Source organism: Macrosteles quadrilineatus, unplaced genomic scaffold, assembly GCF_028750875.1.
Source record: "Macrosteles quadrilineatus isolate MER2022 unplaced genomic scaffold, UCM_ALF_1.0 Scaffold_2__2_contigs__length_208266976, whole genome shotgun sequence".
NCBI classification, from domain to species: domain Eukaryota; kingdom Metazoa; phylum Arthropoda; class Insecta; order Hemiptera; family Cicadellidae; genus Macrosteles; species Macrosteles quadrilineatus.
This window is the reverse complement of record NW_026542595.1, coordinates 118,022,793-118,049,197: the sequence shown is the minus strand read 5'-3', so window position 1 is coordinate 118,049,197 and position 26,405 is coordinate 118,022,793. Positions and strand designations below refer to the sequence as shown.

The 26,405-nt window shown below is 35.9% G+C and overlaps 1 protein-coding gene across 1 annotated transcript in view; it reads right to left on the bottom strand.

Annotated features, from left to right (window-relative positions):
- Nucleotides 1-26,027, bottom strand: part of LOC128984815 (uncharacterized) — a 55,824-nt gene extending 29,797 nt beyond the window's left edge. The window contains exons 1-3 of the mRNA XM_054404184.1: nt 25,055-26,027; nt 20,379-20,627; nt 18,950-19,075 (exon numbers count right to left, since the gene is read on the bottom strand). Of these exons, the coding sequence (XP_054260159.1) occupies nt 18,950-19,075; nt 20,379-20,627; nt 25,055-26,027 (1,348 nt within the window). The remainder of the gene's footprint in view (nt 1-18,949; nt 19,076-20,378; nt 20,628-25,054) is intronic.
- Nucleotides 26,028-26,405: the final 378 nt, after the last annotated feature.

Here is a 26,405-nt window from a genome sequence, read left to right as displayed (position 1 = left end):
AGTTATGGCCGTAACTCAAGTTACAACAGTTTGAGCTGTAGACAAAGGTAAATACCTATTTTTTATTAAGAATTTAACATTGAAATAATTTATTGTACCTTATTGAACATAACAGACCAGGCCGTATCAAATATAAGGCGGGTTCCAACAGAAAAATCTAAAAAAGTTTTCTCTATTTTGGCTTGTAAATCTGAAGTAGCTTTTGAGAAATCTTTCGGACCTTGTATTTGTGCAACCATGAAAAAATGATCTGTTAGAGCACGTTTTATAATAGCAGATTTAATGAAGTTATTATTTTTACAGTTGGTGAAAAAATGATCCAGATAGCCTTCTGTATCTTCTGTAACTCTGGTTGTCACATCGATACAACTAATAAAACCTGAACCATATAAAACATTCACGTAGTGGTGTGAGATATTGTTAGCTTTTTTTGGCAAAATTCAGCAATTAATGTCGCCAACCAGACGTTCGACCAGCCAGTGTTTCCTATACCCTATTAACCTAAGTAGGCTTCAAGGTCGTCGATAAATTGAAATACTGTAGATCACTAGACGGACTCCTGTACACCGATAACAGGGAAAGCCGCGCACCGCCAAATGTTACCTCTACTTTAACCATATACAAAAATAATTAAATATAGACTGTCAACCTTGCTGTAATTACTATGGTTACCATAGGTTCTGGCACACACCGCTTGGAGCGCCGCGTAGTTACGTAGCGCGTACATACATGGTGCTCCCAGTGTTGTGTCTATGGTAACCGCAGCACAGCTGACGGTCTTTATTTAGTCCTTTTTGTCTATGCTTTAACACATGTTGCTCAAAACACTTACCAACCTTAATACCAAACAAAACATAATACCAACCTCCTCCATGGACGCAGAAAAATACTTTTTCACAAACAATCACACCATCATTACGATTTCTACTTTCTTTGTTCATAAACACGTTATAACCATCCATACTCACATTCCCACTTGATTCATCCACCCAAGACTCAGTTAAAGCAATTATATCAAATTGATATACATAACTATCTAAAATAATAATCAGCTCGTCTATATTTTTAGTATAACTTCAAATAATTAGGCTAAGAACCGTTTAACTATTTTTAAAATCTTCATTAAACTCGACTGAAAAAATTATATGTTTATATGTCTTCAAATTATTTGTAAATTGCCTGGCAAATAGTCGAAAAAATAATAAAAACTGTGGGTAACAAAAGGTCATATATTAAATGGACATAATTCAAATTATTGATTGATTAATTCAAAATATGTTACGTTGACCATATAATACTTAGGCGAAAGACGCGCCGACCTTATGTCACACAAGTTTCGTCGTATCTGTCACGTAATACACCGATTTATATATAACTAATAATAATAAAGACATACAATAATAACAATAGAGATGTATAACCTTTACTCATGTATTCAGAATGGTATATGGCTACGGAAAAAGAGCCGTTACCGTTCACAATTTTAACTTTTGCTAAGATTTTCTATTTTTATATTTTTACAGTTTATTTCAATGTTTTTTTTTTTAATTAAAAGTACTAGAGGAGACCCGTCAAAATTGACGTTAATGTTTCAATTAAAATAGTTTAACTATCAATCAATGATAAATAGCTTTGTTTTGTTGGCCATGCTTCTGCAGCGTGCTTTAGATACATTCGATCATAATAGTCAACCACTAAAATGAAAGCTGGTATTTAACTAAACGTTTTTGAAAAAAAAAATATAGTATAACGTGATTAGAATTGAGCAAATATGTCTAAAATTAAACTCCATATTCGAGAACTAAATAATTTTATGTTTTGTGATTCAGTACCGGTAATTCAACATCTTAAACTGTTTAGGATAAATTTATCACTTAAAAATTGCCGTTTTATCATAATTAATAAGTTAGACAAAACAAACAAAGCATATTAGCGTCTAAAAGATTTTAGGAGTTGGTATCACTGGGTAGTGTTAAGCCTGCAAGTAGTGATATGGTGAAAAACAATAAAATTGGAGTGAGGTAGTGATATACTGCAATCTGAGTGCTAGGTAGTGTTATCCCGGCTTCCAAGTGTTTGAAATGCAGGCATAACGCTACCAAACTTTGCTACCTCGCGGGGAGTAATATCCTGCAATCTAATGCGGTAGGTAGTGTTATCCTGCAGTCTATAAAGATATATATATATATATGCATATATAAAAATTTGAACGAATGGTGTTTTTGGCCTCTGGGAACATCAAAATGAAAAAGTAAATCGGTCCCGGGTCTAGGTCTTATCGTGCCACCTACGGTAATAGCTACTTCCCTATAGGGAAATTCGCTAATAGAAACATTTTGATCTTTACATCTGTTGATAAAATAGTTTCACATAAGCCTTTTAAAAACAAAATTGGTACTTTCCTGTTAAAGGGAACATTCATTATTATCGATGATTTTTCTCTCGATATATCGATATTAACAAATTGAAACATATCAGCTGGCAACTACGATAAATTTTGTTCAGTATCAACAAACAATAATGAAATGAAACTGTTTAAAAAAAAGTAACCTAACATAACTAACCAAACTTGCTGTGTAACATTTAAAAATTTCGTGTTTAACTTGTTTTTCAGATATCAAAAAGAATTTTTAAATAGTACAGCAAGTTTGGTTGGTTATGTTAGGTTAGCTTAGAACAGTTTCATTTCTTAATCCATATAATAGACTATTTTAGCCTAAACAAGATCAGTTGTCAATTTGTAATGGATCGGAAAACAAAAATATCGATATATCGAAAAAAATCATCGATAATAATGAATGTTCCCTTTAACAGGAAAGTACCACAAAATTTAACCTTTTTGGCCTTTATAGGAGAGATGTTTTTATAAATGTACAAAAATAATAGTACTGCACCCTGTTGGTAACCCTTGTAACTTTTTAATGCTATTCAATATCATAGAACCAACTTGTGTCGTTGAAACAGCTGACAAAATTATTTTATTTCTCTTAAATATGATTACTTATTTGGTTAACATGGGAAACTCCAGAGCCACTGGGGCGGAGCCCGAAAGGACTGAGATAAAAATGCGTCTCAGATAATACCAAATTTCAGCCCAATCCAAACCAGTATTTTTCGCGTTTACTTGTCACAAACATGTCTCATTGACTCGGGCCTCCGCCAATGTAAAGCATGTTTCAAACATATAACACTGTTTATACATTCCATTATAGATTAATGCAACAGCTGTTTCAGTTTGCCGGGATAACGGTGTTGCCACCTTGGTCTTGCCGTGGTCGTATTAGAGGAGGCAATGCTCAGGCCGTTTTTAGCAAATTTCCCTATAGGGAAGTAGCTATTACCGTAGGTGGCATGGTAAGACTTAGGCCCGGGACCGATTTACTTTTTCATTTTGATGTCCCCAGAGGCCAAAAACACCATTCGTTCAAATTTTTTTATCTATATTTATAAAAGAGGAAGTTTGTATATAAATATATTTGAACGTTATGGACTCTGAAACCGCTCGACAGATTGTAATGAAACTTTCAGGCATTATTAAGCATTATTCAAGGATGGATTGTGTAAAGTTTGGTGCAGATCCATCAAAAGGGCTCCACCCCAGTGGCTCTGGAGTTTCCCATGTTTTAAAAACCTTATGAGAACTCACATTTAACTGGAATTAAAGAATCTTAAAGGGCCATTGTCCCTGAAGCAGCTCTTGCGATAGTAGCTGAGCGATAGTTTTTCCATGTAATTCTCCCTGAAGCGATTGTTCTAGAGCGATTCTGTTCATTAGTTTGCTGACTTTCGAGTGAATTGGTACCATGAGTGCCATGACACCACCTATTTTTAAAACGTTTTTATTAGCTCGCTTCCTTGTCCGGTGCAAACTTTGCAATCAATTTTAAACTAACTTTCCGACAAGCTAGAGAATTGAAACTTGAAAAATAGCTCACCTTGAAAAATAACCAATTGGGCGTAGCCCAAGGGAAATATGAAAATTAAATAATAAAATAATAATATATAATAATAATAATATGTAATAATAATATATAATAATAATATATAATAATAATATATAAAATAATATAATAGATGGATATAATAATGCTTTGTCATCCATTTGTGAGCTATGTTTCAAGTTTCAAGTCTCTAGCTCATCGGGAAGTAAGTATAAAATTGATTTCAAAATTTGTACCAGACAAGAAAGCGAGCTAATAAAAACGTTTTAATAAAAGAAATTAATTATAAACACAAATATTTTTTGTAATGCCACGTTTTTAAACGCAACTAAAAAGTAGAAAATAATTTAAAAATATGTGAAGGGATATGTGGTGTGGATAAATATGTTTTTCGTTTTAAATCTTACAAGTATTTAATACGTTTTTTGTTTTAAATCTTACAAGTATTTAATACGTTTTTCGTCTTAAATCTTACAAGTATTTATATACTTGTAAGATTTAAAACGAAAAACGTGGGGCGCATGCAATAGATAATAATTAGGTGAAAGATGATTGTAAATTAGCATGCCCCCCGCGTTTTTGTTTGAAATCTTACAAGTATTTATTATCTCCACATATTTATAAATTATTTTTTACTTTTTAGTGCGTTTTGAAAACGTTGTAATTTTAAAAGGTATTTTATTTCTAATTTATAATAGTAGTGATTTAATATTATGTACATATCTGTACAAATCGCTCAGCGACTGCGACTCTGACTCCCCTCAGAGCAGACCTGCTACAGTCACTGTGTTCAGCCGATAGCCGCTCCAGTCGCAGTCGCGCCAAGGACAATGATCCATTTGAAACAACGCTAAACAGTGCTCAGCTACTATCGCAAGAGTCGCTTCAGGGACAATGCACCTTAACCGCTGTTTCAACTAAACAATTTTATTCTGTGATGATCAATAGCATTAAAAGGTTACAAAATGTTACCTTTGTTTATGTTTTTAATTTAATAAATAATTTTTGATAGTGCGTGAGTAAGGAGTTTTTAAGTGAGTAATTCCATTGACTATACAGAATAGACTTTCCATGTAATGTAAAAATTTGAAGCCAAGTAATTCATTAACTTATTGACTTTCTTTTTTCCAAAACCTTTATAAAAACCTATTGAATTTTGTATGGTTTATTACAAATATTGTCTGGGAAAGAAAGTAGCCAGTTAATAATTTAAGTTATACTTTTTGTGGAATACTAAAAGTTTATCTACATACAGCAGATCTATTGAATAACAATTATTCTTAAGCGTTCTCTTCCCGTTGCGAAGCACGGGTATGGTGGCTAGTATGTATATATATACATAAAGATATATGTACGTGAACACGATAACTTGAATAATTTTTGTCAGATTTAGATGAAGGTTTGAAGGTGTAAGGCGGGATAAACTTGAATGAGTTCGGGAACCAGCATGATCAGACCATGGGAACGGGGTTTAACGGGGGGTTTTATGGGGTAAAAATGGGTTTTTCTTATTTTTTACCCTTAAAACACAAAATTTTTCTCCAGACCTTTTTAAAACAAATAATTAATTTAGTATAAGTGTTTTTGTACGGTTATTGGTTATGGAGAAAACTGTAAAATGTTGTAGTTGTAGTTTATGGATATAATTTGATCAAGCTTGATGGATTTATTTATTTCATACTAAGCTATTGATATTTTAATAAAGAAACACATTTTAGTTTCCCCGTAGCAGCTAACCTAGGTACTCATTAAACATAAATGTTAATTTTATAGATTAATTGAAAATCAATCCAGGCAAATGGAAATTCGCTTAGTCGGCAGGTTTACTGCAGCGGGGGTATTTTATTGATATTATGTTGATAGCATAGTATAAAATAAATAAATTGGCCAAGTTTGATGTTCAGGTGTTTGCCAAGGTTTACATTTAATTGCTTGTTGACAATGATATGGATGAGTAGGGCAATACATTCCTGGATGATAGTGTGAGTTTGTTATTGGACTAAGTAGGTAGGCCTAATGAATCTATTCCTAAAGGAAAGTATCTGGCGAAATAAGCAGAAAATTTGATTCAACATTGACGAATGAGTTAGGTCTATACCACACGAAACAATGTACTTTTTAGTGAGAAGGTCTGCAAAGAACAAGCATGGCAACGACCTGCACAGGACAGTGACTGTGACCCTAGTGGGAAGGCGCCATATGTGGAAAATTGCTAATAAATATTCCCTACATGGTAAATTCGCTACAATGACTCAATTTTGATGAAATTGGGTAGAAACAAGAAAACCTACATTCATTTAAACAAGTTAGCTAAGCTAACCAACATGATTGGAATATGGAAACAGGGTTTTATGGGATAAAATGGAGGTTTCCACTCTTTTTTTCTCACTTAAAAGACAAATTTTTTTTGTTTCTTTCAAAACAATTTTGCAGAGCATAAAAAATGAATTATTTTGTATATTTAAACATTCCTGTATGCTTAATGGTTAAAGAAACAAAAAAAAGTAATTATATTTAAATCTAGGGAATATCTAGGATTATTAAGGAAATATTTCTGTGAAAATCCAATCTAGCAAATAAAAATTTACTTCTAGGCTGCAGGATTGCTGCAGCAGGGGTATTATGTGTCTGGAACCTTAGATCAGCACAAAAAAAGTGAGAGAGGAGCGTTTGAGAGCTATAGAATGTACGGTAAATAGTACATTCAGTAAATGTACAACTCAGAAGTGGATAAACACACTTCTGAGTTGTAAAGTCCATTTGTAAGGTTATGTGTTGATTCAGGGTGTCTACCAGTAAGCTATTTGAAAAATCTGTGACATTTGGGGGCTCTATCTACAAAAATCAGTTGACGTCGAACTAAGTAAATTTTTGCGAGTTCATTTTATATTTGCTGTTGAGGTAAAAAATATATGTATAGCAAGACAGGTTTTTAAGTCACAAACAACTAGGCCTAATATAAATTAAGGATTTTAATCTATCTATAATATTAAAACGAAACAGTGTTTTTTTATTTCACGATTCTGGATAAACCACTCAACGGATTTTCATGATTTTTGTGTTGAAAGAAAGATAATTTTGAGAATTAGGGAATGTCGAAGCCATAATTTTAGTTAAGGGTCCCAGTTTTTTAGAAATTAAGTTTTAATTTTGAAAAAGTCTAGCAGCCGACGCTAAGATTCTAAACTAGCTTTTGACATAAAATAATTTGCTTAACATAACAGCTGTAAACATTCAGCTTTTGTGTCACAAATTCAGCATTTGGATAAAAAACATGGATAAAAATGTAAAGACACACTGAGGGTTGACTTATTTATACTATGTGTAATGCTAATCATTGATACGTTCAATTCTTTTGTAAGAGGATGACAGATTAATTTAATATACATAGTAAAATACTAGGATGTTCAAATTATTTTTTAAAGCAATCTTTGTAATCTTCGATTTGTTTTAGAGCAATATAATTTGTTTTAACTAACAGCTGGTTAAATAAAAATGCCCTATTAGAACTATGAGGTTATTTACTCTGATTTTGTCATTGTGATGGTAGGACGACTTTAATTTTTGGGGAAGAATGAAATTTAACAATAAACTTAAAAATTCATGTTGTAAATGATTTTCAATCAATCAAACAATTGTAGAAGTATCAGTTACAGCAGTTGGTTGTGTAAAGTAGATTGCTGAGTGTAAGCAGTTTTGTGCTGCTTCTTGCATTCAGTAGGTTCAATACCCAACAAATTGCTGATTATGGCCTTACCCTCTCTCTTTGCAGCCAAATTGAAAGTACCATCGGTGGTAGACCTTTTACCAATAATTCACTCTTCCTTAGGAACCAGCGCCGGCTGGCCAAGGTAAGGCCGTTATACTCTTTTAATATTTTTGGACTTAGAGCACAGATAGTTTTGAAATACTAATAAAGACACTTAATACTTTTCATATTAAATTCATATTTTTAATAACACAGAGTTATTTGAAATAATATATATAAATTTACCAATTTCTATTGCCTCTTTGGTTGAATAGTTATTTTGAGAATAATAACATAAACAATTATTTTTGATTGAAAATCATATTTTGTCATTTAGTATTTGCCATTCATTGTTCTTGATATAATATCTATATTCTATTTTTCCCTTTATCTCTGTAATTATTAAAACTACTTGTGTTGAGAATATAATATAGAATTTTGTATAATCGAATCTCGAGTACCTTTCTTTGTGCTCACTGCCAAGCGAGCTCACCCCCCACAATATATTATATAATAATAAACATCATTTAAAAGAAGTAACACATAAAAACAAACCGTTACAACTGGTCGGGGCTGCCAGGATTGAGTTTTTACTCAATAATTAATTGTTTGATTTATTGTTAATAGTTCTTGTGACTTTTATTTATCATTGGACTTAATTAATATGATTATATAAAAAAAAACTTTTGAATTGTAATTAGATAGATTGTGTTTAAATAGAACAGTTTTTTTTTTTTTTTGAACCTATCTGTGTAACAGGGCTTTATAGGAATTAATTAGACCTATGTTTAAGATTGTTTTAGGTGGATGAATAGAGATTTGTTTATATACGTTTAGGTAGCATGTGTGTACCAATTAGATGGATAAGATTTCATTCAGTGAATTAAGGTCGTTAAATAAAGAAGGAGTGATAGAGATATACAAAAAATTAGATATTCCGGTTCCACCTGAGGCTGATTTAGAATATCTTAGGTCTTATCTAAGGCTAGTTAAAATTAATTTAGATAAGGGCGACCCCGTTACTCAGAGTGCTCCGAGACAATTAAATAGTCCTTATGAAGAAGTAACTATATACAAAAACCAAGACATTATCGCACATGAACTCATTAAAAACTACTCAACTGAAAACATTTATGAGGAAGTAGCTGATCCAGCTACTTATGCGGATATAGGTTTAACAGTACAGCGAGCCTATCAACCGTGTCCGGGAAACGTAGTTATGGCAGAGAAAATACCGTGTTTTACCCCCCAGACATTTGGCGGTAAGCCGACTGAAAATGTAAAAAGCTTTTTGGCGCATTATGAGCAGTTTCACTAGCTAACGCTTGGAATGATGAACGGAAATTACAATTGTTAAGTTTTTACCTAAGCGACACGGCGCAATTAGTTTATGAGAACCTTGAACGTGAACATGGGGAGAATTTAACATGGGCCGTAGCTAAGCAACACCTTTTGAATACCTTTGCGTTAGAGGCGAACACCGAACTTTTGGAGATGCAGTTGAACACCCGAGTTCAGATGCTAGGGGAGAGTACTGTTCAGTACATGTCAGACATTATTCGGCTGTGCTCTCTGATAGATAATAAAATGTCAGAGTCAAGAGTTTGTGGTCACATCTTAAAGGGGTTAAACCCTGCAATTCTTCAACAGATTGCCATGTGGGACAACTCTACTAGGGATAAGTTATTTGCTAACGTGACAAAGTATGAGACCTCTGCCTTACTTTTGCGCCACAGGCTAGGTGTCGAGTTGCCCACGACACAAACACATAAACCGGTAGATGAACTAAATTCAAAAATAGAGTTTCTGACAAAAACAGTTAACCAGTTGAAATTAGATCATAATCGTTCTCGCAATAGATCACACTCTAGGAGCTCAGATTATAACAGGGACTTCTCAAGAGATAGGGATGGCGGTAGTTATCATCGAGACTATCGTAGAAGGGACCGCAGCTCATCATACGGACGGAATTATGACAGGACTGACCGTCGACCTCGCTCCAGGGATCGGTATAGAAGTCGGTACGATTCACGTGATGCTACTCCTAACCGAGTTAAATTTCTTGACACGAATCGTGATTCTAAATTTAAAAATTCAAATTTCCGTGACTCAAAAGATGAGAAGAGAAGTTTCTCTCCTCATCCTAAAAGATATAACGAAACAAAACCTTCACAACCTTGCAGACATTGCGGTAAAATGCATTGGTCTGAAGATTGCTGGTACAAGTCCACAAATCGAGATAAGCCAAGGAGTTACAATCTTAACTTTGCTGACGAAAATTCTTGGGATTTTGAGGTTAACATGGTCAACACCATGAATGTTGCTACATTTCCCCCCAGTGAGGAAACCCAAAAGTTGTATCAAAATAATGTAATAGAGTTTTTCAAAAATTTACATCGTAAAAACGTTGAGTCATCAGAACCACAAGTTACATTCAATACACATTTGTGCGACACGGGCAAAGTAATTGAACACGAGACTAGCGTCAGCAAACTTGACCATTCAGGTGTTCCTGACTTAGCATTTGAGTCACACATTTTATTTCCCTATCAGACCAGAATTGTAACTAATCTAGCCACCAATGACATTTCTCCTTTAAACACAAAAGGAATCGTGGAATCTAAGGAAATTAACATATTGCTCGATTCAGGTGCTAATGTATCGTGTGTCAACAGCGAGCTTTTAAGAGATAAGCAATGGGAAAAAACGAATGTGCATCTATCTTCAGCGAGTAGAACTCCTTTAACTGTCCTCAGGAAAACTACTCTAACATTTCACATAGCCTTAATAGAATTCACTCAAGAAGTGTATGTAATTAAAAACCTGAATTGTTCAATGATCTTGGGAAATGATTTTCTTAAACATTATGGGGTGATACTAAATTACCAAGACGGTAGCATAACTTTATCACGTGCTGGGGACAAAACAAAAATTCCCATGCAGGTTAACAAAGTAGGTAAAACTCGTATATCTCAACAAGATGCAACATCAAGTACTAGTGGAAAGACTTTTTCTTCGGATGAATTAAAAGTTAGGGCAATGACTTTAAAAACAAAACCTCCATGTAGTATACAGGACTTGTCAAACGGGATCTCCCCCCTAAATTCAGCAGGGGAAACAAACGCTAGTTTAAGGGAGGTCTTGGACCAAGCTGAAAACAAAATAGATATCAACCCCGAGCTGCCTCAGGCAAAATGGAAGACGGCTAAAGATCTTTTGTATGGTTATAGGGATGTTTTTGTAAAAGATTATACTGATTTAGGGACCGCAAAAGTGCCTCCTTATAAAATTAAACTTGAAACACACGAACCTATATCTTTGCCACCATTCAAATTGGGACCTCAAGAACGTGATGAGTCAAACAGGCAGATTGACGCTCTAAGAACTGCAGGTGTAGTGGAAAAATTGCAAACACCATTTTGCCATCAGCATTATCACCATAATGGTAAGACTCATCACAGCCGCGAGTTTAAACCGGGCGATAAGGTTCTGATTTCAGCACCTTTTACAGCTAAGCAAGGAACGCGAAAACTGGCCTCAGCCTTCAAAGGTCCATTTGAAGTAACGCGAAAGGTTTCTGACCTGTGTTATGAAGTGGCGTTGCTAAAGGGTGGACAATGGACTAAAGACGTAATTAACATTAGTCGACTGAAACCTTATCATGACAGAGCATAAGCTGCTAATCACAAGACGAGTTAGATTATGTTGTATAGTAAATAGAGTGCTTGTATATAGTATAGTTAAAATGATTGAACAGTATGATAATTTTTCCCCAAATTTCATTTTATATATATATTGTTGCTCAGAAGTCTACATACTGTAATGCTGAAGTGTCGCTCGTTCAATCCTGGTATTCTGAACTAAGTAGGGGTATTCAGAATTGAATGAGAAAGGCTCTCGTATAGCACCCTAGGAATGGTAAGCAGAAGGCTTATTCGTCGGGATACATACCTGAGCAACATACTTTTAATCCCATTACTAGTATTAATTAGATTAGTTTTAGCTGTTGTAAATAAATGAATTGTTTAACTGTAGTTTATAGCTTGTATAAATATAGAATTTTCTTTTTATTTTTGTGTTATAAGAAAAAAAAACTTCATGGTAAATATTTTATGTAGTCATGTTAATATAAATAGTAAGTGTTGTGTTTTATTATGAAATAACAGATTCTAATGAACTTATTTTACTGAAAATATAAACAGAACTTTGAACTGTGAAATTGAAGCAAAAAGAATAATGATAATTGAGTATATTTCTTTGGGTTTTTTAAGTTTGTTCAAGCTAAATATTGAGATTAAAATTTGTGTATATGGTTTTGTTAGTTAGTTGTAAGGGCATTGTATAAATATGTGATAATTGATAATTTTTGTAAGAATATAAAGCATTTTTTTTTAAAACAACATTAAGAATGGTTTTTTTATAATACTTTCTTTAGTTCAAAAGGTGGAACTGGGTTGTTACATTTGAGTTGTGGGATACTTGTTGGGGTAGTCATATTGAAAGTATATGTTAGATTTTAAACTTTATTCTAGATATAAGATGTCATAATAGTTCATTCATTTTTGTAAATCTTAAAGAGGCAACAGATTATTTTTCCCCCTTTTAAACAATACAAAAACGGCCTTACCTATTTTTTTTTTGTAATACCTGATTTCTCACAATAAAATTAATTCAGAAATTTGTTATATATATAGAACACTAATTCAGTTGTATTCTCTGTTGCATGCAAATACCACCGTCACCAGACCACTTGGAGGCCTACCCAGCTGACACACGACCCTACGTGCTGATTCTCTGCAAGGTGTCAGCTTTTTCATTCAACTTCCTCACTACATCAGGTTGTTGACACGACCTTGTGAAGAATCCAGGACAGTGGCACTTAATTCAAGTTAATGGACTTTTTCGGACAATTCATCTTTTGTGAAAAATGGTGACATTTTTATTTATATTTTTTGATACACTCAGCTATTGGACACATATTTTCATTCCTCACAGATAAAAATGTTATAATTTTGGGTGATTTTTTAAAAACTTTTTCTTTTGAAATTATGTATTTATATATGTAGACATGGGGACCATGTCTCCCGAAGGAGGGGGCATGTGATGGTAGGACGACTTTAATTTTTGGGGAAGAATGAAATTTAACAATAAACTTAAAAATTCATATTGTAAATGATTTTCAATCAATCAAACAATTGTAGAAGTATCAGTTACAGCAGTTGGTTGTGTAAAGTAGATTGCTGAGTGTAAGCAGTTTTGTGCTGCTTCTTGCATTCAGTAGGTTCAATACCCAACAAATTGCTGATTATGGCCTTACCCTCTCTCTTTGCAGCCAAATTGAAAGTACCATCGGTGGTAGACCTTTTACCAATAATTCACTCTTCCTTAGGAACCAGCGCCGGCTGGCCAAGGTAAGGCCGTTATACTCTTTTAATATTTTTGGACTTAGAGCACAGATAGTTTTGAAATACTAATAAAGACACTTAATACTTTTCATATTAAATTCATATTTTTAATAACACAGAGTTATTTGAAATAATATATATAAATTTACCAATTTCTATTGCCTCTTTGGTTGAATAGTTATTTTGAGAATAATAACATAAACAATTATTTTTGATTGAAAATCATATTTTGTCATTTAGTATTTGCCATTCATTGTTCTTGATATAATATCTATATTCTATTTTTCCCTTTATCTCTGTAATTATTAAAACTACTTGTGTTGAGAATATAATATAGAATTTTGTATAATCGAATCTCGAGTACCTTTCTTTGTGCTCACTGCCAAGCGAGCTCACCCCCCACAATATACACTATATAGTAATAAACATTATTTAAAAGAAGTAACACATAAAAACTAACCGTTACATCATTGATTATTGGAAATAGGTAAGATTAGTAGACCACCGAGAAAAGTAACACCATCGATGTGTACAAGTCGTACACGAGTTAAATGAAAAAGATTTGCAAATTATTTTACTACTCAACTTTTTTGGAAAGGGTAGGAAAATCACAATTTTTACATGTTTTAATTCGTCTTGGCAGCTTTTTGTTTACAATCAATGTTTTTGAATGCTTGAACTTTGTTTGGATTAGGCCCGGAAATATTGATGTCATAAAGATGGAGATCAAGAATCCTCAGGATTACGATTTTAAATTACCACCACAACCTCAGACGGGTGTTATCCAAAGATATACAGATGAATGCTATAAATTGAACACAACGTCATCATTGACCTAGGATACTGCAATTAGACTAAACATCCTTTTATGAAATCTAAAAAAGTTGTTTGGCGTGTGTTTAGTGGTGGTTACATTTGGAGGCGCTGAATTTTTTATAGTTTAAATAAATGAATATGGGGAATTACGATGTACATTGATTCAATGAGGGTGGGATGATTATCAAGGATATTGGAACCGATAACGGGATAGATATTAATTGGAATAAACATAGACAATTAATTAATTACGTCACTAGCTTTACTAGCGTTTTTACTTTTTAAATTCCTTCAACATGTGACCAGTTCTTTTTTCAAATGAATACTTTTTTTTACTAAGCTGTTTACAAAACAAACTAATATGTTGTTGTGTTTACTTTTCGTTGTTTAAACTTATTTATTTAGCAATTGGTGCAGAGAAATTGACATAAAGGATGTGTGTGGACGATTCGTTTAATGATGTCAGGACACCAACGTTATAATTATGTGTACTGTGAATTTTATTGGATGTTTTCGTTTTATTTTAGGGAGTTTCAACTCAGACCTACTGGAAATTGTGTATAGTATGAGTAATTGTATTGTGGTAATATTGATTATAGAAGAGGTAGGTATGCGATGGAAGGTGATATCATTGACTAGGCCTATACACTTCTCAATTGATAATTACTGATTCTACTGTAGGCTGCAATAAAAATTTTCTTTATACGTGTAAACTAGCTGTTCTGAATTATAGGCCTAAACCGTTTTAACTGACTACTCCCGTACGTAGGACGGGCTTACACCTCGTACTTATAAAAGGCAAAGCCCTCACTGACTCATTCACTCATCACTAATTCTCCCACTTCCCATTTACCTAGGAGGCTGAAATTCCCCCCCGATTCTTTGGCCATTAAATAGGAAATCTAAGTAGTTTTTATTCTGATCGGGCTTTCGGGCTCCGCCCCAGTGGCTCTGGAGTTTCCCATGTTAACCTTATAATTTTTCATACTTAAAAGGAATTAATGAATCTTAACAGCTGTTTCAATCAAACAATTTAGGACAACAGCTAATTTACAACCAAAATTGCTACAAAATTGCGAAATTGAGTGAGCGTAGCGAATGAACTTCAACCTGGAGGCGAGTTAGCGTAGCGAACGAGCTAACCTGAAGGCAAGTGAGCGCAGCGAACGAGCTCCAACCCAAAGGTGAGTGAGCGTAGCGAACGAACTTCAACCAGGACGTGATTTTCTTTGGATTTTCTTTGCCATGCCAAAGAATTCATCTTGAAATTTAAGAAGTTAAATAGTGTAATATAACTCATTTTCAAATGCCTAACAAACATATTGTACGAGTCGACCATGGGATTTAAGATTGAATTTAACCACGGATTAAAACGTAGACATTTAATCCAACACAAAACTACACAGTTACTGTTGGAAGTTGGAAGGATTTTTAGTATTCAACAAACGCAAACTTTCAATGTCTTCTAACTACACTCAGAACTAACTGCACTTGCCTTGCACAAAACGTCTGTAGAACGACTACAATATTCAAACAAAACCTCTAGGCCTACATAGTGTCTCCACACGAAGAAAACCAAAATTCCACTTACAGGGTCGAGAAAATCCCTGTCTATCCCGCTTTACTGTAATGAAAAATTCTGTTTAATCCCGCATGATTTTTTACGTTCTGTCCAGGGTAATCAGTATATTGTAACAGGTCTAAATATCTCATAAAACCTTTCAACAGTGAATATAGTAGAATATTTTAAACAAGTGGTGTCAGTTTTTATCTGAAAAGCGGGATAAAAAGAAAAAAGAAGCTAATCGTAAGAGCCGATAGTCTTGTTTTATCCGCGTCCCGTTTTAATCCAGCACATGGTCTAAAGAGTCCTGTTTTGGGGATAAAAATGCCAAAACAAACGAAAATGGCAGCAAGCACAGCCGCGCACTACCACTAGCCAAAATGGCGGAAGCGGGCAGATATTACAACACTGAGACTGAACGCATAGAGAAAACAATCTTTTTTAAATTGTGAGTGTTTTTATATCCGTTTCAACTTTCATACGTTTGAATCCATTAATATATTTTCATAACCACTTTTTTTCTTTTAAAACGAAGAATCACGCCTAAATAAGCTTATATCTTACTGGTTTTCTACCACAAAAATAGGCGTGAAAAGTAATTAAGTTAAGTTATGTTGATAGAAAAATTATAGTTTTTCAGTTACCTACATAAAACTAATGCACAGATGTAAGCGTTTGTTTTTTTATAAAATTAAGTGTCTGGAACCGATATTTTATATGAATTAAAAATAGGTATTTACCTTCGTCTACAGCTCAATCTGTTGTAACTTGGGTTACGGCCGTTTCGGCATTATAATGCCATCGTCAGACGTTGAACATTCAGCTGAAGTAGCGTCGTCATAGTTGAAACACATAACACGGACACGAATAACATTTTACAATTACTAACGAAGACACAACGAACAGGCCTGTCGCACACACGGTACCGGTTGACATTGCCACGATCTGAACTGGATGCCGACTGGAGGTTAATCCTGCATCGTTCTTTGCGTAGTGGTGTTATCAGCTGACCTTTGTACTCCTGCCTTTTGTCTCTTGTCCTGGTCTAAAATACTATTGAAAATGATGTGTGATTTATATTGTAGTTTGTCATTTAATATTGTGTCATCAAAATTATTTTCTGTATAGGCTCTGTAAATTTTGTATTCTTCTAATGTGTCCAATTTATTTCCTTTCTTGCTTGTGTGGAGTATATTGAGGCCAGTGTTCAGATCATACATTTCATGGTTTTTGTCAACCAGGTGTTGAGCAAAGGATGATTTTTGTTTGTCGGCCCTTGGACATTTTAAGAAACCAAATCCAATTCCAGAATAATTTTAGTCTAAAAAACATCTATGATTTTATTGAAAAAACTAAAGATTTAAACATAAGGATGCATGATTTATTGGTTTCATTTGACATCGTTAATTTGTACACCAATGTACCGGTGGAGAAAACTTTGGAATTAGTCCAAGGTCACCTGACTTCCAGTTCAAATATGTTGCCAGAAGCAGTCGATGAATTTTTAGCCCTTCTGAAAGAAGTACTTCAACAGAATTATTTTAAGTTTGAAGGAAAATTCTACTCACAATCTGAGGGCCTAGCAATGGGCTCCCCTCTATCTTGCATACTCGCCGACATTTATTTGAATTATATCGAAAATGAATTTATACTATCAGATCGTAACAAACAGAAACAGAAAATACTGCAGTACCACCGATATGTAGATGACACTATTCTTTTGTTTAACGGTAACGTCCGACAACTGGAATTATTACACAAATATCTAAACAATATTGCCCCAAATTTGAAATTCACGATGGAAATTGAGGAGTCAAACAAAATGAATTTTCTAGACCTGACAATAGAAAAATTGGACAATAAATTGGATTTCAGCATTTACCGTAAGCCAACCACGTCAAACCAAACCATCCATAACACGTCATACCATCCACCATCACAGAAATATGCCGCTTATAATAGTATGTTATATAGATTGTTAAATGTTCCAATGTCAGACAACAATTTTAATAAAGAACTCAATTTGATAAAACACATAGCGCTATCTAATGGGTACAACAGCAATATGATTGACAGGTTATTAAGTAAGATGAAAAACAAAAAGTCTGGAGACGTCCAACCACAAAAGAAGAAGTATGTGTGTGTAGAGTACTCACATTCAATTCAGTACTCACTTACGAAAGAACTGAAAAAACATGGTATCGAATTGGCGTTCAAGACCAACAACAAGACAATTAATAAATTAAACGTTTCTGATCGTGTAATCGACAAAAGTGAGAAGTCAGGTGTATACAAAATTAAATGTGCTAGTTGCCCGAGCTTTTATATAGGAAAAACTGGACGGACATTCGGAACCAGGTACAAAGAACATCACCCATGTCCAAGGGCCGACAAACAAAAATCATCCTTTGCTCAACACCTGGTTGACAAAAACCATGAAATGTATGATCTGAACACTGGCCTCAATATACTCCACACAAGCAAGAAAGGAAATAAATTGGACACATTAGAAGAATACGAAATTTACAGAGCCTATACAGAAAATAATTTTGATGACACAATATTAAATGACAAACTACAATATAAATCACACATCATTTTCAATAGTATTTTAGACCAGGACAAGAGACAAAAGGCAGGAGTACAAAGGTCAGCTGATAACACCACTACGCAAAGAACGATGCAGGATTAACCTCCAGTCGGCATCCAGTTCAGATCGTGGCAATGTCAACCGGTACCGTGTGTGCGACAGGCCTGTTCGTTGTGTCTTCGTTAGTAATTGTAAAATGTTATTCGTGTCCGTGTTATGTGTTTCAACTATGACGACGCTACTTCAGCTGAATGTTCAACGTCTGACGATGGCATTATAATGCCGAAACGGCCGTAACCCAAGTTACAACAGATTGAGCTGTAGACGAAGGTAAATACCTATTTTTAATTAATATCAAAGCTCAGGGGCTAAAAATGGATTTTAATTTTATATGAGTTATTTAACTTGGTTTACGTACATGGAATTGAGGTTACGGCTACATTAGTAAGTTAGCATTATTTGCACGATATTTTTGTGCCGGCAAAACACAGACCGGTTGCCTGACTCCATAAGAGACATTGCAAAATTTGTCTTGATACTGGAACTGGCACAATAATTTTGTGTCCGCAAGACTTTGGTAAATATAGTAAATATTGTTGATGCATGGCAGTTTTGTCTAAAGATTTGATTTTGCTCCAAAAATAAAAGAAAATCTGTAGGTCAACATTAATTTAGGTGACTCTTTAAGAAAATTCTGTGACAATAGGGGACATTGGTGACACATTACTAAAATCTGTGACTTTTCCAGGACTTCCGTGACAGGTAGACACCCTGAGATCAGTTCAATGGTAACCAAATTGCTGTAAATTTACTAAACGTTTTTACAATCCCACATTAGCTAGTAAAGAAAGACTAGTAACTAAGTTGACAAAGTAATAAACATACCGTGTGTTTCTTTGGCCATTGTGGACTTGGCGAAAGAAGATAAAAACTTGTTGTCGACTGCTAACTTGCAAGCCATCCATGCGATGGCACTGGCCGCCTTCTGCATCTTGACTGAGTCTCGCTCTCCTGAAGTCAAGACAGTTCACTGACCTGGGCAAATTGAATGTCTTAGTTGTGTATTATAGGCTACATAAGGTGTAAATAAATCACGTTTGTGAGTTACCCAAGCCAGTCAAAATAAGGTCAAACGGATAGAGTGATGAAAAGTTGCCCTATGAATCAAGATATTGCAATATTAAACACCATTAGGTATCCCTATTGAGTTTTAAATAAAATGAACATACACAAACAGATTATAAGTCGTGCTGTGTGGCTGCTAATATGCCAATATAGAAGGAAATGTACGGTATGTTTAAAATAAGGAACCATGTTCACAGTTAAACGATACAGACTAAGGTTTGCTGCTGGAAAGACCCTTCTAGACGCTAAAAATACTACCGTCACAGCAAACATACAGACTACATGAATTTCCACCCGATTAGATTTTTACTACCGGTACAATGTTTCCTTATACTTGTCAGAAGCATTGCCCATTAAATAACATTAGATTTAGTGAGTAATTAGGTTTGGTGTTACAGGGATGGGAAACCTCCCCGTAACATTGTGTTTTTATCAAATGTTAATAGTACTAGATGTAATGAATAAATTGCCAAATTTGACAAAAATATAATCATAAACAAGCAAACTACAACAGTTTTCCTTTTCTCCCAAAGAATAAAATAATATTGGAATTTTTTACGTACAGGCAATTTTTTGAGGCTAGTGTGGCGAATCAACAAAAATGTCGACCCCTGAAACACATTTAATATATAATTTGGAAAGTACAAAAACGTTGTTTTATTTAAGCTATGTTCTTACAGACGATGAAAAATTAGAATCCAATGTTGTCAGGCTGGTCAGACAAATATAAGCTTTGGAGTTTTACCTGATCGGTCTTGCTTACACGTTCATGCCAAATTTAACAAAAAACGGACCAATATTAACTTGAGTTATCATAGCATGTTCACTGACACAACTATATTAAGTAAGTTTGAACATTAATAAACTGAGTAGGTACCCTTTTACACTATAATTATTTATTAAAATAAATAAATGCTTTAGGGTCTATATTTTCAATTTTTTAATAGAGTTTTTGACCTCAGGAGACATGAAAATGAAAATGAGATGGGTCCTGGGCCTAGATCTTACCATGAGACCTACTATAATAGCTGCATACCTAGAGGGAAATTTGCTAATAGAGTTCGAACCCAAACACGACTTATGATCCGTTTTTTACAATGTAAACATGCAAGTATTCTTAATGAACGTGTAGGCTAATCTGATCATATGATCCATTATTAAGATCTAACCCAATATAAGATTCACTCACCCAATATGGCTGCTTGTTCTCTAACAGCTCGTAGCTGCAGGCAAGTAGACGAGTCTTTAACAGCTCGTAGCTGCGGGCAAGTAGACGAGTCTCTTAATAGCTCGTAGCTGCAGGCAAGTAGACGAGTAGGTTCTGTGATGCGGCAACACCCCAAGGAAACATGGCGATCAAACATCCTCATCAAGAAACTAGAGAACACTTCGGGGTCGATGCTATATCTCCTCCAACCTCCAACATCATCAGCCACACCTGTAACACAACACCAGATGATTAGTATCGTCCTTGACGATTGATGGAACTAGTAATTCCATACTCAGGTTTTATTTGTAGTTCGTTTTTAAATCCAAGAATGGAAGGTTAGGATAATGGAATGGTTTGGCTGGGGTTAACGTTAAGAGAAAAAAAGTCTAATAATAATTCCTTATGCGCAAACTTATCAACTGGTAACGACCAATTCAACTGTTTGTCTGCCGATCTCCACGGGAAATTCACATTCTTTTCTTAAATTAAGCTGAACCAAACAATCTGCTAACGAAGAGTTACAGATTGAAAGATTGTGAAAACGTCAGACAGTTCTAGGAAAATAGACAACACAAAAGTCCTAAACTGTATGCAATTTTCTTTCACAGCCTAAATCAAATTAGGCCTAAGTTAATTGTACCAATAACATACACAATATACAATGGACAGCAAAAAATAATTTTGGATCAATCAATAAAAATATCCTTTTAGAAAGTTTAATTTTTTTTAATAGGTAACTTATTGTAAATAAACTGTTTCAATACAAAAGTACCGTAAGTTACAGTATTGCTGAACTAGGCTGACATAGTTCAGTTGATCCTGGATAAACGCAGTAGGAGCTCACAATAAACCAATCTTTAAAAAGGTAAAATGTGACTTCTACCTGAGTCGTACGCACCTTGTGCCAGTGTGCCATTTAGGCCTAACTCTATTCAGAGTCGGCAGCAGCAAGGCCAGGTAGGCTACAACGAGATAAAGCCCACACTTACAGATAAACGACTCAAAGCTACAATTGAACGAGCTGAACAATATAACAAAGCTGAACGATATAAAGCCTTACATTGTGCCAACTTACAAATATTTTCAGTTCAGAGTTTTGATAGTATTCAAAGTTATTTATTAGAATCTGTTTTAGCGTAATCAATTTTAAGCATCAAGATTAGGCCTAACGAATTCCATATGAAATAAGACAGGGTCGTGTCAAGGCTATTGGATTCAATAGAAACTTCTTAGGTAATATCATTGACTATTGGATACAGAAGTTGTTGTATTAATATTCAAAAGGTAATATGCAATTCAGTAAGAGAATAATAACTATAACGTGACCATAGGAACCTATCCTGTATTGATTTATATACAAACAATAACTAGATTTTTAGCTAGGTACCTAAAAAGATTATGTGCAATAGTTTTTCCAATTTCAAAATAGTCTAAGTTAACTGAACTAGTGTAATGCTTTAAAAATCCAATTATTCATTATTCATTATTCATTAGCCTTCGTCGTTGACCCTCTGATGAGGGAATAGACTGCGTCGTTGTTTAATACGAAAAAAAAAGACACAAAAACAAAGACTACACGCACATATAAAATAAAACTTATTTAACATGGCGGGCAGGCAGTAGGCGGTACAAAAAATTAATTGTCCCGCTCCAAATTGTCCTTAAAGAATTCCTCTACTTTGTAGTATGGTCTATTGATCATCAAGTCTTTCACAGCACTCTTGAACTTCCGGTCGTCCAGACATCGAATGCTGGAAGGGAGTCTGTTGAAGAACTTGATGGCTGACGTAGGGAAGGAATTGAGCGTCCTGCTCAATCTCGCACGGGGAACATCAAGATCCTGCCTAGCTCTGGTATTATGGGCGTGGATGTGGCTTCTGGTGTTGAGAAGAGGAACACTGCATTTGATTTCAACCAGGCAGGCGTAGATGTAGTGGCTGCAGACGGTTAGAATTCCAAGTCTCTTGAATATCGGTTTGCAGTGTTCTCTAAAAGGGCTCCTTGAGATTATACGGACTGCCGCTTTTTGAAGCTTTAAGACTTCCTCCACTTCCGACGCATGACCCCAAAGGTGTAGTCCATACGCAATGTGCGAATGAAACAGGGCATGGTATACCATGAGCAGGTACTGCTCCGTGACACATTTCCGGAGGCGCCTGAGGAGACAGTTGACTCTCGCAAGCCGTGTGGCAACATGGGCAGCATGGTCATTCCAGTCGAGTCGGCTGTCCAGCTGGAAACCGAGAAGTTTTACTACAGCCATGTCGTCCGAGGAGTCTCTTGAGAGGGTACAAAGGAGTCTCTGGGTTTTGTCTCCATTCAGTTGCAGCTTATTCATCTGGAACCATGCTTTTGCTTCTTGGACCTGGATTATGGCTAAATCCCTAGTGTGGTGTAGGTTTGGCCCTTTAGTGAGAAGCGTGGTATCATCCGCAAATAGTATAGAGCTGCTGGTCTCGTCGATGTCGTTGATGAGGACCAGGAATAGAAGAGGGCCCAGCACAGATCCTTGGGGAACCCCCTGGTTCACCTCCAGTTCTAGAGAGCTTGCGCCTTCGAGTATTACCCTCTGGGTTCTGTTGGCTAGGTAGTTCTTGAAGGTGGAGAGAACCACACTACCAACGCCATATCTGCTGAGTTTTTTGAGCAGGATATCATGGGATACACAGTCAAAGGCTCTGCTGAGGTCACAGAGTGTTAGCATTACCGACTCCCCAGCTTCAAAGGCCTCGCCAACCTCTCTTGCAATCCTGGCAATCGCAGACGAAGTAGATCTCCCTGCGCGGAAACCGTGCTGTGAGTCTGAAAACAGCTGGTGTGTTTCAAAGTATGTATACAACTGATTCTTCATCACCGTCTCTATCACCTTACTAATCACAGGTAGTATCGAGATAGGTCTGTAACTCGAGATACTGGCATGATCACCTTTTTTGTATATTGGAATGGTCTTGGCTCTCTTTAGCTTGTCCGGAAAAACACCTGTCAACAAGCACCTGTTGATAACTGTAGTCAGGGGGGCAGAGATGTCATCAGCTACATCCTTCAGTAATTGGGATGACCAGCCAAAACAGTCACATGCTCTGGAACTTTTGAGTCCAGAGATTAGAGTCCGTATCTGCTTTTCTGAGATGGGATTCCATCTGTCAAGGGAACAGTGGAGCTCTTCCACACGCCTTCCGACATAAGCCAACGGGTCTTGGGGGCTATCTGGGATGTTGTAGATAATTTCTTCAACAGACGAGACAAAGAAGGTGTTGAAATCATCTGGACTCGCCATGCAGGACATTTTAGGCTTTTGGGGTTTCACACTATTTACCACACTCCAGGCTGCTTTGCATCGGTTTTGCGAGCTTTCAATGAAACGGACATTGGCCAACCGTTTGGCTTCCTCAACTTTTTTATTATAAAATCTTTTCAGGGCCAGGTAATTATGAACATCCCCTCTGTCTCGAAGGGCCATCATCAGGTTTTTCAAGTCGGTTAGGTTAGGTGAGTACCAGTCTCTCACTTTGTGTCTTGTCTTAGATGAATTTGTATCCTTGAGTTTACCTGTAGGTCTACCTTTTTTGGTTGAGGCAGGGAAGCATTCGTCAAAGAGATCCTGTAAGGTATCAAAAAACACATCGAACCATGCATCAGGGTTTTGTAAGTCAAAAATGCAATCCCATCTTACTGCCCTGAGACGACCCTTAAAGCTAAGCAGAGCCTCAGGTTTTGAGAGATTTCGTCTATGCGAGAAAACATAATTTGCATGCCAGGGGAAAACAGTGGGTGTACTCACCGATGAAGTGTTGACATTTAATACCACGGCATCATGATCGGAGGGGACAAGAACTTTCGAACTGTACCTCTCCTGCGGAAGCGATGTAAGGATGATGTCGAGGCATGAGTTCCCTCTGGTTGGGATTTCGTTGGTAATAAATAAGCCACACTGTCTTGTCAGAAGCTTGAAAGTTTTCTCCTCACTGGAGCTGGACAATATGTCAACATTAAAATCACCACACACAACAAGATTACAAGACAAAGAAGACAAATAAATAATACATTTCTCAAAGATCTCGCAAAAGCTATCAAATAGAGCATTGATAGGAGACCTATAAACAGATGCGACCACAAGGTCGAAGTCCGCAACTCGGATGGCAGCTACTTCACAGACTTTTTCTTCACAGAAATTTTCCAAATTAATCGTAGTGAAAGTCAGTTCTTTATTTATATAAAGTGCAACACCACCGTTTTTTGCAGTAATCCTACAGAAACTTGTGGCCATTGTCATGTTACTAATACTATGGTAGTACATAACCTCATCATGTACCAGCCAATGCTCAGACACACAGAGAATATCCAAGTTTTCGTCATCAGCAAAGATTTCAACACTGTCAAATTTGGTTCTCAAACATTGGACATTCAAGTGACCAATAATTAGGGAGCTTGGATCATTTGGTATGACTACCCCACTGAGGCTAGTGGATGCTTCTGTTTCCCTAAAAAAATCCGGGACTCAATTTGTGCAGGCCTAGGCCTATGGTGTCTGCTAGGTCTGGCTGGTAAAAATTTCCTTACAAATATGTTTGTTGGCCAAAACTCTGAGGTTAGAACCCTGTCAAAATCGTTTTTACACACACCTACTTTAAAGGATTTGTAAGAATTGTACTTACTCTTCAGTTCTGTACATTCAACATTTTGGATACCTTCACTTGTGAGGAAGTTGGAAACATCCATAGTCGTTGTAGATGGTTGGAGTCTAGAGATAAATAGCCACTCCTGTTTTCCAACTGATTTTAGAGTTGTCTTGACGTTGGTACCAATCACACCAGGGATATCACGACCCAATTTGGGCTTCTGAGGATTTTTAAGTGCACTCGCATACGTTATATCACCATTCATCTCAGGTTTCCTAACCTCACCAGCGCTAAATACATCGCAGTTTGCAGTATTTTTGTTTTTACAAGTGTCTTCCACTTCCACTCTCGAACAGACAGGAGTGCCAACGCCAACATGCGCTAAACTGAAGTTGGTCGTCATCGTCAGATCAGATGATGGGGCAGGGCTATATGGTTCCATCACTGCCATACTAACGTCGTTGGCGATGGTAGCAGACGACTGGAGGTCGTTGTCAGAAAATGAGGCCGTGCAGTTGTCATCACTGACTGGGAGTGGGAGATTATTTTCGTTTTTCTTCTCCATGACGTTTGAAGGCGAAGTGTCGTCTGCATCGTCTGCTCGTGACGTTGCTTCCGCTTTTAAACCACATTGTTTGGCAATAAGGTTAATATTTGTACTAAGTTTGACATGATGTGTAACGATATTACTTAGCTTCTTTTTGGTGTTTTCTTGAACCTTACACACAGAATTCACAGCCTCTTTAAGTTCATTGAAGCCTGTTACTAATAAATTCTTTAAGTCACAATCACTTGAAATGACGGTTTGCATACGGGCATCACAGGGACCACAGAACCATCGAATTTTCTCCCCGAGTCGGCTAATCTGGTCGTAATCCTTCTTACTTATCTTGACACATTTATGGTGGAACCACGAAGAGCAAAATCCTTCACACTCAAGAGCGTAGTCCTCTTCAGATACACTATTAGAACACACACCACACGTAAACCGCTGCTGCGTGACCGCCATGTTGACCGGAAATCCAAATTGTCTATCTAGCAATAATTACTTGTTAACACTATTATCTCAGTAAATTATAAGTAATTATAAATGTTTGATTTATTCTAAGCTATTTAAAGTGAATATCAGACTCACCTTATAGGTTAATTACAAGAAAACAATCTTCTGCAGAGTGCAGACTACACTACACAGACACTGACACTGACTACACTCCGACTCCAGTCCAGAGCTGCGGCCATGATGATGATGGATTTTGTTTGGTGCAGTTCCAGTGTTCCAGTAGTCCATTCTCATCGGTTAGTATGTCTGTTGTTTTCACAATCTAGCTTTTAAGCGCTTACTAAGGTAGGGTCATTGATTATATATCTTCCCAAGGACAGAGGGTTA